At 45.6% G+C, this 16,404-nt stretch overlaps 2 protein-coding genes across 2 annotated transcripts in view; both read left to right on the top strand.

Moving 5' to 3' along the window:
- fam20cb (FAM20C golgi associated secretory pathway kinase b) overlaps window positions 1–10,193 on the top strand; it is a 30,538-nt gene extending 20,345 nt beyond the window's left edge. Inside the window, exons 4-11 of the mRNA XM_032574351.1 lie at window positions 3,290–3,382; window positions 5,410–5,525; window positions 6,858–7,038; window positions 7,675–7,784; window positions 7,866–7,947; window positions 8,033–8,092; window positions 8,205–8,355; window positions 9,069–10,193. Coding sequence (XP_032430242.1) covers window positions 3,290–3,382; window positions 5,410–5,525; window positions 6,858–7,038; window positions 7,675–7,784; window positions 7,866–7,947; window positions 8,033–8,092; window positions 8,205–8,355; window positions 9,069–9,176 — 901 coding nt within the window. The 3' untranslated portion in view covers window positions 9,177–10,193. The remainder of the gene's footprint in view (window positions 1–3,289; window positions 3,383–5,409; window positions 5,526–6,857; window positions 7,039–7,674; window positions 7,785–7,865; window positions 7,948–8,032; window positions 8,093–8,204; window positions 8,356–9,068) is intronic.
- Window positions 10,194–13,951: 3,758 nt separating this feature from the next.
- On the top strand, window positions 13,952–16,271 carry foxl3 (forkhead box L3). Its single transcript, XM_032573365.1, has 3 exons — window positions 13,952–14,206; window positions 14,941–15,127; window positions 15,405–16,271. Exons 1-3 carry the CDS (start codon window positions 13,998–14,000, stop codon window positions 15,813–15,815), a joined length of 807 nt encoding a protein of 268 aa, XP_032429256.1. The 5' UTR covers window positions 13,952–13,997; the 3' UTR covers window positions 15,816–16,271.
- Window positions 16,272–16,404: the final 133 nt, after the last annotated feature.

A 16,404-nucleotide genomic window follows, 5' to 3' on the forward strand; every position in this document is an offset into this window, starting at 1 on the left:
TGAAACCGAGTCCCAGTAAACTGGGACCATTAGAAGGTTTACAGGAGGAAACGCAGCTGCCACTCCGCACTCTGGAGATTTATTCATAAATATTGTTCTGTCCTTTAAATTCACCTGCATCTCCTGACTGCAGCTGCTTTTCCCCTGCGCAGTTGCTGCAGGCGGCGCTGTTGCTGCAGGCGGCGCAGTTGCTGCAGGCGGCGCAGTTGCTGCAGGCGGCGCTGTTGCTGCAGGCGGCGCTGTTGCTGCAGGTGCTGCTGCAGCTCGCCTTCACAGCGTCTTGCGCCAACAGCAGAGCGTTTCTCTCTGGCCTTTAGAAAAACTCTGGACTCGTTCAGTTTGTGGAAAGAAGAAGAAGAAAGTTCTGGGTTTACATGGAGCCTTAAAAGCCGCCTGCATAGTTCATGGCAGTAACTTCCTCTTAGTTCTGAGTTCAGGTCCAGTTACAGCTTTAGAAAGGATGATTCTCTGAGTACAGGGGTCCAAAGTGCAGCTCAGGGGCCATTTGTGGCACTCTGGATGATTTTGTGTGGCCTGTAAACACAGGTGAACATTTTTTAAAACTTTTTATTTTAGATCCACAAATGTTACAGACAAAAAGAGTTTCTTATTTGTTGTGCAGGTTTCTGTATTGGTTGTAATTTAGTGTTGTTATACGAATACAGCTCTAAAAAAAAACACCTTTTTAAAGTTTGCATCTAAAAATGTCCAACTATTTTGTTTGTTTTAATAAAATCTTGCATGTTTTAGTTTATCGTTTTGAGCAGATAAAATCATAAATGTCACAAAAAAAAAAAGGCTTTTAACCTGACAGTTATGGCCATCAGGACAAAAAGTTTGGACACCCGTGTGCTAACTTTACTGATCAGGAGAGAATACAGTTTCTACAGTCGACCTCTTTGACTCCCTGCCTCCTCCTTTAGCTCCACTAATGTTTGTATCAGGCGTGTTTTTACGGCAGTAAATAATTATAATGAACAAAAAAACACCTGAAATATATTTCTGTTTAATAAATGTAGAAAATGAAAGGAAAAAAATCTGGCATTAACAAACACTTCATTCCTAAAACTACAGTGAGCGACAGAGAAACAGGAAATGTTTCCTCAGGTAGATTTCCAAGATGGCCGCTCTGAGTTTGCTGCTTGTCTGCAGACGCCCCGGCGGCGGCCCAGGGCCCCTCGGAGCAGGGAGTGGAGCCAACAAACTGTCTGGCCACCCACAGAAAACTATGTGTTTACAGCGGGCCAGCCCGCTCTGAGCATGCTCAGTTCACCTGATGAGGAAGGGCGACTGACTGAGGAAGAGGAGGAGGAAGCTTCTAGCAGCTCAGTGAGAAACTCAAACGGCTGCAACTGATTTTCTCCTGGAGGAAGAATAATACATTTGATCAATTGTCATTTTCTGTTATGTATTTCTGACTATAAAAATATATTTTTTCATTTCTTTCATTTCTAAAGCAAACAGCCAAAAGAGAGGAAGATAAAAATCTTTTTTAAGTTTTATTTCCTAATATACACGACAGATTATTATGACCAGAATAAGAAAATAATAAGTTACGAGGGCAAAGTTATATGAGAATAAAGTCGGCATAATATGAGAATAATATGTTCGTTGAATGAAATAGTAATTTTATAACTCCAACAGAAAAATGAAATGAATGTTGAGCATCTTGTGAAGTTTCACAAATAAATAATAATTCATCTCTTAACAAATCAGCAGAACAATAAAACATTAAACCAGAAGAACTGAGCGGCTCACATTCAAGCCCTAAAACTTTCTATCATTAAAAACTCTTTTCTAGAAATTTTGGTAATATTTCGTCTTCATTCTTGTAATTTCAGAAAGAAAATCTCTTCATCAAAAATAAAATGTATTATTTTCCCTCTTGCCATTCAGAGTGAAAGCAGAAGAAAAGGTGAAAAAGAGTCTTTCATTTTGTTTGCTGTCAAAATAAAAGAAAATGTGTTTTTAGTCAGAAATACTGACTAAAAACCCTAACTAATAAAAAAAAACTGACTAATAATAAAAAAAAAAACAAGTGATGAAATTTTGCAGTGTAAATTTTTTTGTTCCCTTCAGGAAAAAAATAACCAAACATTAAAATAGTTTACTCTTTTAGCTAAACTCTTAAAGCCAAGAGAAAAATACGATTCCTTCAGACTGAAAAATGTTTCCATAGAAATCTGCTTTTGGTTCAGTAAACATATCAACATGTTTTACAGTGCATGCTTCGCTGTCCCTCCACACATTTCAGAAAGTTTTCTCTCATCATCAGTAACAATATGAACTGATGATGCAGCCAGTAATAATAATATTCTTCTGGACCAGAACCCGGTTCTGGTTCCGGTTCTGGTCGTTGTTCCAGATTTGCAGATCAAATTAAAACATTTTCAGATTTTTCCCACCATGTTTCTTTGTAATAATAATTTCTACGCTGTTCAGGTTAAACTAACAGTTTTATTATATATGGAGAAAATAAAGTGCAGCTGACTCAGCCTTCAGCTGGGGTCAAAGGTCACTTCCTCTGTGCAGGTCAGAGGTCAAGCTAAGGGTTTCATCAGGAACAGTAATCTGGTTCTTTTGCTCAGCCCGGTTCGGTCCAGACGGGTCAGAACCGGCTACTCTCTAAAGCTTCCCACAGGAAGTGAGCGACAGGAAGTACCCGGCCTTTAACAGGAAGTAGAGAAGGAAGAACCCGACTCAGAACCAAACGGAGCTCAGCTGCAGAAGGTCAAAGGTCAGCAGAGAGAGGTGCTGGAGGAGAGCAGCAGGGGTCTGTTGGTTCAGTTCATGACTGCTGAGGAAGAGGAGGAGGAGGAAGATCTGCAGCATCAAACCACTGATGCAAAATAAACATGGAGGGAGACGGTTAGAGGAAGAGGACAGGAAGACAAGAGGAAGAGGACAGGAAGAGAAGAGGAAGAGGACAGGAAGACAAGAGGAAGAGGACAGGAAGACAAGAGGAAGAGGAGAGGAAGAGGACAGGAAGACGAGGAAGAGGAGAGGAAGACGAGAGGAAGAGGACAGGAAGAGGAGAGGAAGAGGAGTCTGTCCAGATCTTGTCGATCTGCTGTTTCCTGTAAAAACCAGGAAGAGGAAGAGGAAGAGGCTGAATGTAGGCTGGCCTCTTCCTCTTCCTCCAGCCGTTGGCACATCGTCTGCTCCTCTGGTTCTGAGATCCGTCAGACATGGTTCTGTTGGACCCCGTTCCGTCAGACCCGGTTCTGGTCGTCTCAGCAGGTGTCTGTGTTTCTCATGTCCGCCATCTTGTCTCTCTCTGCCCCTGCAGACAGACCCGGGAGCAGGAAACCCCGCCTGACTTCTTCTACTTCTCTGACTTTGAGAGACACAACGCAGAGATCGCAGCCTTTCACCTGGACAAGTAGGTCAAATCTGAAAAGTGTGGCATGCCTCGCGTCATCAATGTCTTCACCCTCTACTGCCAGCCTGTCATGTTTCCCTACCTGACCTACAGGAGGCGCCGTAACGAACAGAGAAATCCTCAGAGGATCTCTGAAAGACATCAGAGTCTAGAGCAGGGGTCCCCAAAGCGGGCCCCCAAAGTAGGTCCCTGAGGGCCGGCATCCTGCATGTTTTATTCCCTCCCTGGAACCAACTGGTACCCTGGTAACAACCTTCTCAGCAGGTCAATGTTCTTCTTAGTCTCTAATAATCCATCATTTGATCCAGGTGAGTTAAACCAGGGAGAGAATAAAACATGCAGGATGCCGGGAATCAGGGACCCACTTTGGACCCCACTGGTCTGGAGTCATAGACATAAATACGTAGAGCGGGTCGTAGACTTGTAGCATCTTTATAGCTAAAGATGGCGGCGTTGTGAAGCTGAGCTGTGAGACAGAAGAACAGCAGCTCCAGCTCTGATCCTGACTGACCTTTCCTCTCTAAATCCCCTGTTCTTTAATGCACTTCCTCTCTCTCATTAAAACAATATGAAAACGTTAGCTACGCTAACAATCAGTGGTTACTTCGGGCTAATTTAGCTACATAGGAAATATTTCTCTGTTGTTTAGAAGCGAGTTTCTGGCTGCAAAGTCAAGTAATTCTGCTTTTTCATCCGTACCTGTGAAAGTTAAAGCCAATGAATCTAGTTTGTTTGGTAAAACGGTTGAAACAAGTCAGAACAGCTCAAGACTTGGAGCTCCGAGCGATCTGCTGCCACACACAAGATGGCGGCGACGTAACGCAGGACTCAGCGCTCAATGAGGCGTCTAGTATTTATGTCTATAGGGGGGAAGGGGGGGCATTACGGGGCAGCTGGTGTTTCTAACGACACACAGAGGACAGACTCAGCAGAGAGAACCAGGGAGATCTGCAGCACATCTGGTCTCTACACACCTCACACACACACCCAACCTCACACACACACCCAACCTCACACACACACACACACTCCTCAGTGTTTGTGGTTTCAGAGGCATGAAGGCTCTGATCTAAATATAATCCAGCAGCTCTTTATTTTCCCCGTTTTTTTGGTCTGAATTAGAGTTTAGCAGAGAGGAACTGCTGGTGTTACTGGTGTTACTGGTGCAGCTGCTGGTGTTACTGGTGTTACTGGTGCAGCTGCTGGTGTTACTGGTGTTACTGGTGTTACTGGTGTCGCCTCCTCCTCAGTGCTGATCGGTTCGATCGTGTCTCGCTGACGGACTTCAGCCTCTCAGGAGTTTTACAATAAAATGAGCAAAAAGCTGAAGTTAAAAATGTATCTGAGGAAGAGTCATCCTCTTCATCGTCGCGGAGCTTGATGGTGCAGCACTGCCCCCTAGTGGCCGTGCTGTTAACCTGCATCTGGTCTAAGCGCCAGGAAGCAGGTGGATAGCTGTAAAAAATGTAAGTTAAAATTTTAGTTTTTGTTTTTATTGTTTATTAACTTTTGTTTCACCAGGAAAATCCCACTGAGATTAAAAATCTGATTTTCTAGAGAATCTGGACCAAAACTGGCAGAGATTACAGAACATTCACAGCAAAACAAGGAAATATTTCCAGACAGATTCAGCAAAGACAGAATAACTGAGTAAAACAGAAACAACTCTTTATGCACATACTGACTTGTTTCTGTTTATTTTGATGATTGATTTACAGCTGATTAAAAAAAACAAATTGACTTTAACAAAAAAATTTAAATGATATTAAAACAATAAAATGATTTCATCAGAGAAATGTCCTGCTGCTTCCCAGTTCCACTTTCTGAAACTGGAAACAAATCAATCAAATCAACTTTATGAACTTTTCCATGTTGGTCTGATCCAATCAGAGCAGAGCTTCCCATCAGAACCGGCCCAGTAGGTTCATGCTGGGTTCTGTGTTGATCAGCGTTGCTCCTCGTCCCAGTGTCTCCGTCCCACCCGTCCCTCAGTGTCTCCTGTCCTCATGTCTCTCTGTGTCCAACAGGATCCTGGACTTCCGCCGAGTCCCTCCAGTCGCCGGCCGGCTGCTCAACATGACCAAAGAGATCCGAGACGTAACCAGAGACAAGAAGCTGTGGAGAACATTCTTCATTTCCCCAGGTACAACCAGTTCATTTCCCAGTAGAACCAGTTCATTTCCAGGTACAACCAGTTCATTCCCCGGTAGAACCAGTTCATTTCCAGGTAGAACCAGTTCATTTCCCGGTAGAACAAGTTCATTCCCCAGTAGAACCAGTTCATTTCCAGGTAGAACCAGTTCATTTCCCGGTAGAACCAGTTCATTCCCCAGTAGAACCAGTTCATTTCCAGGTACAACCAGTTCATTTCCAGGTAGAACCAGTTCATTTCCCCGGTAGAACCAGTTCATTTCCAGGTACAACCAGTTCATTCCCCGGTAGAACCAGTTCATTTCCCGGTAGAACCAGTTCATTTCCCCAGTAGAACCAGTTCATTTCCAGGTACAACCAGTTCATTCCCCGGTAGAACCAGTTCATTTCCCGGTAGAACCAGTTCATTTCCAGGTAGAACCAGTTCATTCCCCAGTAGAACCAGTTCATTCCCCAGTAGAACCAGTTCATTCCCCAGTAGAACCAGTTCATTTCCCAGTAGAACCAGTTCATTTCCCAGTAGAACCAGTTCATTTCCAGGTAGAACCAGTTCATTCCCAGGTAGAACCAGTTCATTCCCCAGTAGAACCAGTTCATTTCCAGGTAGAACCAGTTCATTTCCAGGTAGAACCAGTTCATTCCCCGGTAGAACCAGTTCATTTCCAGGTAGAACCAGTTCATTTCCAGGTAGAACCAGTTCATTCCCCGGTAGAACCAGTTCATTTCCCGGTAGAACCTGTTCATTTCCAGGTAGAACCAGTTCATTTCCCCGGTACAACCAGTTCATTCCCCAGTAGAACCAGTTCATTCCCCAGTAGAACCAGTTCATTTCCAGGTAGAACCAGTTCATTCCCCAGTAGAACCAGTTCATTTCCAGGTAGAACCAGTTCATTTCCAGGTAGAACCAGTTCATTTCCCCGGTAGAACCAGTTCATTCCCCAGTAGAACCAGTTCATTTCCAGGTAGAACCAGTTCATTTCCCGGTAGAACCAGTTCATTTCCAGGTACAACCAGTTCATTTCCAGGTAGAACCAGTTCATTTCCAGGTACAACCAGTTCATTTCCCCGGTAGAACCAGTTCATTCCCCAGTAGAACCAGTTCATTTCCCAGTAGAACCAGTTGATTTCCAGGTAGAACCAGTTCATTCCCAGGTAGAACCAGTTCATTCCCCAGTAGAACCAGTTCATTTCCCAGTAGAACCAGTTCATTCCCAGGTAGAACCAGTTCATTTCCCAGTAGAACCAGTCCAGTCTCCGTCCTGCCTGTGCTCCTCCAGCCACCAGGTGGCGCCAGCAGCTGCTAACCCTCCTGTGTGTCTCCCAGCCAACAACGTGTGTTTCTACGGCGAATGCTCCTACTACTGCTCCACTGAACACGCTCTGTGTGGGAAACCGGACCGGATCGAGGGATCGCTGGCCGCCTTCCTGCCCGACCTCGCTCTGGCCAAGCGCAAGACCTGGAGGAACCCCTGGAGGCGCTCCTACCACAAGCGCAAGAAGGCAGAGTAAGAGACGCAGAGGTTTGGACTAGACCGCTGGTCAGAGGAGAGCTAACCTGTGGAAAACCAGTCAGTCAGTTTGATCTGCAAAGACGACAGACAGAAATATAAGTTAAAATAAGTTTATTTAGATAAAAACATAAAGATTATTGAACCATACTTAATAACCATAAATGTAGTGCTGCAACCAATCATCATTTTAGTAATCAATTAGTCTGTTGATTATTCTACCTACTAATCAGATCGAAAAATCGGCACCTTCTGCAGATTTGTCTTTTTATACAATATTAGAAATGCACTAAAATGCAAATAAACAATAAGAAAACAATTCTTTTTAAAAAAGAAAACAATTTTATTGTCAATAAGTTTCCAGGTTTGATCATCTGCATATAAAAATCCTTCAAACATCAACATGAGAGTCAATACAGAGTATGGATGATCTGGGGATTATTGCAGATTATCTGGTTAATCTGATGCAAACGGCGATTAGTTGAATATTTTTCCAGAATGTGAACAGAACCAGGATTTTATCTTGACGCCGTTTTTACATTCTGTTCAGTTTTGGCTTCATTTCTGCTCCAGTTGATGATTAACAGTCAATAACTGATGGATGTGATTATTGGTTCGGTGTTTGGGCTGCAGGTGGGAGGTGGACCCGGATTACTGCGAGGAGGTGAAGCAGACGCCGCCGTACGACAGCGGCTCGCGGCTGCTGGACGTCATGGACATGACGGTCTTTGACTTCCTGATGGGTCGGTCTCTTCTGCAGCGTTACCTAGGCAACCGTCGCTCGCTGCATTCATGTCTTCATCCTCCATCTTGTTTGTGTGCAGGAAACATGGACCGGCACCACTACGAGACGTTTGAGAAGTTCGGAAACGAGACTTTCATCATCCACCTGGACAACGGCAGAGGGTAAAAACACGCAGCTCAGCGAATCTCTGATTATTAATCCTAAACAGCCTGATCATCTGCTTCCTGCTGCTGTTTGTCCGGCCAGCTTTGGGAAACATTCTCATGATGAGATGTCCATCCTGGTTCCTCTGCTGCAGTGCTGCAGGTCTGATTCAATATTCAGTTCCATTAAAACTTCAGATGCTACAAAAAAGATCCGATCAAGATGGTGGCTATCGTCCACAGCCCTCACCTGTGCTTTGACCTTTGACCTGCAGGGTCAGGAAGTCCACCCACCTGCGTCTGCAGCTGCTGGCGAAGGAGGAGTACAAGCTGTCGGTTCTGATGGCCGAGTCCATGACGCGGGACCGGCTGGACCCGATTCTCATCCAGCCTCACCTGGACGCCATGGACCGCCGCCTGCGCCTGGTCAGTGATCTGTTAGCATCGCTAGCTCCATTAGCACCGCTAGCTCTCTGAGTGTCATTAGCAGCATTAGACCCGTTAGCAGTGTTGGCTCCGTTAGCACCATTAGCTCAGCAGTGTTAGCACCTTTAGGTCCATTAGATCCGTTAGCAACATTAGGAGTATAAGAACCTGTACTCTGTTAGCACCATTAGTGCTGATGGCGCCATTAGCAGTGTTACCTCTGTTAGCACCACTAGCAGCTACTAGCCAACCTGTGGCGGTTCAGAACCAAACGGGTCAGACTTCACTCAGCGTTAGCTGCGGCACCACAGGCGGATCTTGCAGACCGGACCGGCTCTGACTGATAAATCCGTCCATCTGTGTAACTGTTTGTTAAAATGGTTCTGATTCTGGTTCTGGTCCAGAACAAAAGCAGCCCAACTTCAGAAACCAGGAAGAGATGAAGGCAGAGAGCTAAACTGGAGCTAAAACACTGAGCCTAGCAGACGACTCCACTGCAGTTAGCTGCCTCTGTAGCGTTAGCAGCAGCTAATGCTAATCTGTAAATAATGATGATGTCATCAGCATAAAGATACATATTAGCTATTATAAACAGGAGGTGGCCCAATGTGGAGCCCTGTGGCTCCCCCTGGTGGTTACTACGCAGACTGCATCTGATCTGAGCTCAGCAGCGGTACCATCAGAACCAGCTGATACCGCTCCTCTGTGTCCAGGTCCTGAAGGCGCTGTCTGACTGCATCGACAAGGAGGGCTACGGCTACGTGGTGGAGGACGACCTGCAGGGGTCGCCGGGGGCCCGCAGCGGCCCCAGGACGAGGTAGCCAGGGGCTGGGTCCGACCCGCTCCCAGGAGAACCGACTGGACCGCGATCTGAAGCCCAAACCGAGCCAGAACCACCGGGTTTCACCTGGACTCCTTCAAATCAACATGTAGCTTAGAACCAACCGGGTCAGAAACGGGTCGTAGGTTAGAACCGGGTCAAACCCAGAACATGGGCTCTGGTTACGGAGTCTGGTTCCATTCAGAGAATTCTGAGGGAATCAAACTTCCAAACTCACTTCCTTAGTGTGAGCTGCAGACTTTTACCACAGAAGAAGAACTGGATCAAAATGAGGTTATTTTGTAAACTGTTTTTTTAACCTGATTTCTGCTGATTCTGCCGTGTCAGCGTCTTATTGGAGGGTTCTGGTGGGAGTACTGGTTTACTCCTGGATCATCTTCTCTGTAAGTTTTTACTTGACAGCGTATTTATTAAAGTTTATATTTATTGTTTGCCAAAATAAATCAGAGGAAGAGGAAGCGAAACGATTTCCACCAGAACAGTGTACTTCTCTGTGTGCCCACCAGGGGGCAGCATGTGCAGCAATCCAAGCTGTTAGTTTCTCATGGTTCTCTCTCCTCTCTTAACACTGAGTCTGTTTCCAGCAGCTGTTCAGGCCTCTTCCTGTGCAGCAGGTGAGATTTAAACCAAATGTGACACTAATTCCTCTGGTTGTTTTGGTTTTAATGTGTTTGGTGTCTGATGTGGGAGATGATTCTCCTTCCTGAGCAGCAGCTGATCTGTTGTCTCTACTCGCCTCTGGCTGACGTTCATATATTCAGTAGGAAACTCTAGTGCCTGTGCAATGATAGAAATACTTGAATGTGTGGTTTTGCTAGCTGCGGGTTCTTTGTGTGTCTGGTTCTGCGGCCGCTCGGCGTCGGCCTCAGCAGCGTGTGACTGAATTCATGCAAAACGTGAAAAAGCTTCTTTTGATTTTCTTTCACTCTTTGTTTTTTATTTCATTTCTTATTTCTTTGCATCATGGTATCAGTGCAATAAAATGAAATCAGCTAAATCTTCTGCAGTTTGTGGTTTTGATTGAACCGGATCGGCTGCAGGACCAAATACATTAATTCTGCACATATATATATATATATATATATATATATATATATATATATATATATATATATATATATATACGGTATATATATAATATTAATTTATTTGTAAACTTAATAAAAAAAACATTCTGTTTACTTTATAGGTCCGATTTAGAGGAAATGTAAACTTTAACAGGTCCAGTCTGTTTTTCCTGGGGGGTTGATGTAATTCAACACCTTAAAGCTAAAAGTGCAGCACATTAATTATTATCATAACTAATAATTATAACTGTACAGGGAATAAATGATCAGCTACAGAAATAAACTGAATTTACACCAGAGATTAATTAGTTACGTTTCTGTAACAACGCATATAGAAACTGATTTAGCATCATTTCTTCACTAAGCTAAACCGGTCCAGTAAAATCCATTCATGTTTTTGGCAGTAAACTGACATCATGTGTGAAAGGTCAAGGGTCATTCATTCCCTTGCGACCTCCTGCAGTTTCACAAAGAAATGCGGCGCAACAAAGATGGCTGCGCAGCGGCCAGGAAAATGGCCGCCAGCCCAGATCTGTGAGCTAGCATGTTTACAGTTCTCAGCGCTCCGCTGTGTTTGGATAACCTTTCCTCACAGAGCGGCCACACACACACACACACACACACACACCCCCCCCCACACACACACACACACAGAGCGAGCGCCGCCGGCCTCCAGAGGAAGCCCCGTCATGGGAGCGGCCCTGTGGAGCTTATCAGATCGCGGCTCTCCGACCTCACACGGTGACCTCCGGCTCCCCTGCTGCCCCCTGCTGGTCGGGCTTCCAGCAGCAGTCAGGCTGCGCAGCTGGATGAGATTCTAACTGGCAGAAATCTAATAAACCATCATCTGAACATTCGCTAGCTAACTGGGCTAACTGGTTTCTGTCATTTCTTTCATCAGATTCCTTCACACTTACCAGAGGGGGTCCAAACCAGCCAGAGCGTCGGGGCCTCCCATAAATCATTTCATTTTACCACAGAACACAGACCTAAAATTTAATATTTCTTTATTGATAATGAGAAAATTATTGAACTGGATTGGACAGTTTCAGCAAAAATAACTTAAAATATTTTAAATTATTTAAAATTTTGATTTAATTTTTAAATTATTGACAAGTTTACTCTGTAAAAAAAAAAACCTCATTGATTGTTGGGTTGCCATAGTAACATCCTGGTGCTTTGAGCTCAGCCAGTTAATCCCAGATCCCAGCGTTTCTATGGAGACCGGTCCGTTTGGTCCATCTGAGGCTGTGATGGAGAAAGTTATAAAGAAAGTTGGAATATTAATAATCATCTTTGTTTTCGGTCTCAGTTTGAAAAACAAGAAACTAAAAATAGTTCAGCCAGAAATATTGCTAATTTACTAGTTTAGTTTCTGAATTAAAGTTTTCACCCCCTTCATGCTACCATCAGCACCTTTAACCCATTGGTTTGTTCAGAACCAACAAGCCAACCTGGACCGGTTCGTATCTGACCCAGAACCGGATCATCAGAGTAATCTGTTTCTGTTTCTGAGCCAGACGGAAGAAAGTCTCATAAAGTCCGTTCTCTTGTTCTTTCTATGGTAATGACAAATAAAACGTTGGCAGCAGGATCAGGTGATGGCAGCATCATGGCAGCTGATGCCCCGCCCTCAGGAAGGAACCAGCCAATCAGAACACAGACCAGGAAGAGTTCATCCATCCATCCATTTTCTACAACTTTGATCCTAATGGGTCAGGAGGAGCTGCTGCCTCTACAGCCAATGTTTTGGGAGAGAGGCGAGGTCACCTGGACAGGTCGCCAGTCTGTCGCCGGGCAACACAGAGACAGACAGAACAAACACATACACTCACACACACACACGCACGCACACACACACACACACACACACATAGGGAGAATTTAGAGCCTAACAGTCGTGTTTCTGGACTGTGGGAGGAAGCCAGAGAACCGGACAGAACCCACCATGCACAGGGAGAACATTCAGAAAGACCCCGGGAATCGAACCCTGGACCTTCTTGCTGTAAGGCAACAGCTCTACCCACTGCACCACTGTGCAGCCTCAGGAAGAGTTCAATGGAGAGAAAACATCTGAGAAAACTCAAAGTTAACAGTTGAAATGACAGCAGCTAAGCTAATGCTAACTGGAGCAGCTAATGCTAACTGGAGAAAGTGAGGATCAGTTTGTCCTGCAGAGCGGGGGCCACACGCAGAGGCCCACAGACCTGAGGCTGTTTTTCCGGCCTCCACGGCCCCCAGGGGCCCAACGATTGGCCCGTTAACAGCCTGGGCCTTCTGATTGGCCCGGTAAGAGCCGGCCCCCTGGGGAGCGTCTGATTGGCCCGTTAAGAGCCCTAGAAAACACACATCCCCTAATTTATAGACACGGAAACAATTAGTAGCTATTATAGAGCATTATAGATAAAATCTAGAAAACTTCCCGTTGTTGACTAAACGTCTACCAGAGACACACACACACACAGAGAGAGACACACACAGAGAGACACACACACACACACACAGAGAGACACACACACACACACACACACAGAGACACACCGACACACACACAGAGAGAGAGACACACACACACACACACACACACACACAGACACACACACACACACACACAGACACACACACACAGACACACCGACACACACACAGAGAGACACACACACACACAGACACACACAGACACACACACAGAGACACACCGACACACAGAGAGAGACACACACACACACACACAGACAGAGACACACACACACACACAGACAGAGACACACACACACACACACACACACACACACAGAGAGACACACACACACACACACAGACAGAGACACACACACACACACACACACACACACAGAGAGACACACACACACACACAGACAGAGACACACACACACACACACACACACACACAGAGAGACACACACACACACACAGACAGAGACACACACACACACACACACACAGCAGTGAACAGATGAAGGTAAACATGGTGTTTGTTGCGTCTCGGCTGTTTTCAGAACCAGGCTATAAAAAGCAGCAGATCAGAACATGGAGGCCTCTGAGTCCGGCGGACCACCCAGAACCGGACCGGATGGAGGTGGGACCCAGAACCGGACCGTCTGTCCTGCAGCGGTTCTGGAGGAGGGTGATCCGATCCGACAGTAACTGGATGTTTGAACTGATTCCTCCGAAAGGGTCATATATATACATACACCCCAGCAGGGCTGAGGGAGCTGGAGCCCAAGTCCTTATGACGACATGGAGGCGGCCTCATCAGAACCGGGTCGGTTCCTACTGCAGCTTTTCTTCACATGGAGGCTCCAGAACCACCAGCACTGTTTCACTGTGGCAGGCCGCAGGAATCAAATCCATGTTAAACTTCCAGTTTTATGAAAAATCATGTTTTCATGTTTTCCCTGCAGTGTTGCTTTGATTCTTTCATGATTGAGAAATCCTTTAGTTTCCATGGCAACCATTCAGCTGCTAAACACCTGGACCAAGCCCCGCCCCCAGGGCGCAGCTCCTGCTGCAGGTTCTGCTGCTCTCAGTCGCTCAAACCAAACCCAATAAAATAAAATACATTTGTTTCAGGTGAAATGGAAGATGAGAGGAAACTTGTGCACCACGTCTGGAGGAACCAGAGAGGGGGGGGGGGGGGCGGCGGAGAGGGGGGGGGGGGGGGGGGGGGGGCGTCTGCAGCGGCGGAGCTCCGAGGATCAGCGGCTGATCAGATGATGGTGGCAGCGGAGCAGGACAGAACTGCTGCTGGGCTTCAGACGGTCAGTTCGGTTCTGTTCGGGTCGGGACGGTTTCGGTTCGGTTCTGCTGCTGACATGTTCGATCACTCCGACTATCCGTTCAACTGTTTCAACTATGACGGGGACGGATACCCGACCTCTGGGACGGACGAAGACAAGAAGATATGCAGACCCGCTTACAGGCAGGAAGACTTTTATTATTATTATTATTATTATTATTATTATTATTATTATTATTATTATTATTATTATTATTATTATTATCCTGCTCATAAAAGTCTAATTACTTTGTAGTCTACATTTATTTAAACTACAATAAAAATAATGACAATTATCTTCTTTTATTGTAATAAATTCAGTTTGAGAAAAATATCTAAATAAAAATTGTTTCTATAATTTATCTAAAATTAAATATAACTTAAAATACAGAAATGACCAGCACAACGCTGGATATTTATCTACTTCAGTTATGATTTATTTGTATATTTTGGAAAAACTACATTATTTTCTACAACAATGAAAATAAAGTTTTAATAGTTAAAAAAACATCAAGTAAATTTGACTAAAATACAAAAAGCAGGGGAGCGTCACATCCTGTCCAGGTTGATAAAGAGACAAAAACATTTACAAAATATGATCATTAAATGTTATTAAATTGAGATGAGAGCCGATTCTGTTCAAACAATGATTTTTTTAACGTTCTTTATTAAAACATTCAAAATGAATCTGGAAAAAGAAACGTTTCCATGTTTTAATAATCTGATTCATTAAAATATTATTTATTGTTAAGCAGCAAAAAATACGAAAATAAAAAAGTTTAAAACACTTAAAGAGAAAAACAGGAAACCGTCTGAGGCTCCGAAGCGGGACAGTAGGAACCGGCTTCAGTCGGGTCAGAACCGGGTCAGAACTGGTTCTTTTCTGTGTGTGGCAGCTACATCGCTCTGATCGCCATGGCGATCCAGCAGAACCCGGACCAGCGGGTCACTCTGTCCGGCATCTACGACTTCATCATGAGGCGGTTCCCCTACTACCGGTCCAACCAGCGAGCCTGGCAGAACTCCATCCGGCACAACCTGTCGCTCAACAGCTGCTTCATCAAGGTACCGACCCGATCCGACCCGATGTGATCCGACCCAGTTCTGATTCTGCTTCTGGTTCTAATACTGGTGTTGGTTCTGGTACCGCCCTGCTCAGGTTCATCCAGACCAGCAGTCAGAAGGTGAACCGATCAGAGAACCGGTTCTCTGATCGGTTCGGATCCACCAGAACCTGAAAGATTCGGATTCTGCCTGATTTCTTTTGAAGGAAAAGTAACTGCGGATCAGAACCGGTGTGTGTAAAACGGGCCGGTTCTGACCGGTGTGTTCTGGGCCGCAGGTTCCACGGACGGAGGGGAACGAGAAGGGGAAGGGGAACTTCTGGACCTTCGCCGCCGGCTGCGAGTCGATGCTCGACCTCTTCGAGAACGGAAACTTCCGGCGCCGCCGCCGCCGCCGGAACCCCAAGATCGGCCTCCGGGACCCGGCTGAGGTTCGGCGAGACCCGGCGGCACGGCGACCGCAGCTGGACTCCGCCCTCCGCGCTCTGCCCCCTGACCGGCCCGGCCCACTCCAGAACCGCCGCCAGAAATCCGAGCCGGAGATCAAGTTCAGCATCGATTACATCCTGTCCGCTCCGGACCCGCCGCCGGCCGCGTTCAGGACCGGTGCCGGCCCGGTTCGCCAGGGCCCGACCGGGCCGCCGGTTCTGGAGCCTCCGCACCTCAACCTGCACTTCTGGACTCTCTGAGGCCACAGGAGGCGAGACTTGGACTAGGACAGAGAGGTTCTACTGGACCAGCGCCGGGACCGGTCCAGAACATCAGAACTCAGAGTCCCTGTGCTGTCTGTGACGTAACTTCAATATTTCGCGTGTAATCGATGTTCATTTTAGTCTAACTGTGGTGTGAAGGTGGAACGGGTCGAACCCGGCAGAACTTATCAGAACCCGACGATCATTTCTGCCGGGAAGGAAAAACCTCGGAGTTTAAATCAGAAACAGAAAAATGATAATTCAGTTTTAATTTTCTTTCATTTCATAAATAGAAAAGTTGAGAAATGAGATGAATTTAAACTTTTAGAGGCAGAAAAGTTCAAACAAAATTAAATAATCCAAATATTCTGTTAATAAATAAGTTTCTGCTGGAAAACATGAGAGTTTAAAGAAACAAACTGTTTCATATAAAAGTGATTTAAATGCTGATCTGAATGGACTCCAATAATTTCCTCTTTTGTTTCCATCAAAGTTCTGAATGTTCTGGTTCGGCCCGGTTCTGCGGGTTTCTACCAGCATGGAGGTTCGGGTTGTTCTGTTTCTGCTCTGATGACCCAAATCATCA

This window comes from Xiphophorus hellerii, chromosome 10, assembly GCF_003331165.1.
Source record: "Xiphophorus hellerii strain 12219 chromosome 10, Xiphophorus_hellerii-4.1, whole genome shotgun sequence".
Lineage (NCBI taxonomy): Eukaryota > Metazoa > Chordata > Actinopteri > Cyprinodontiformes > Poeciliidae > Xiphophorus > Xiphophorus hellerii.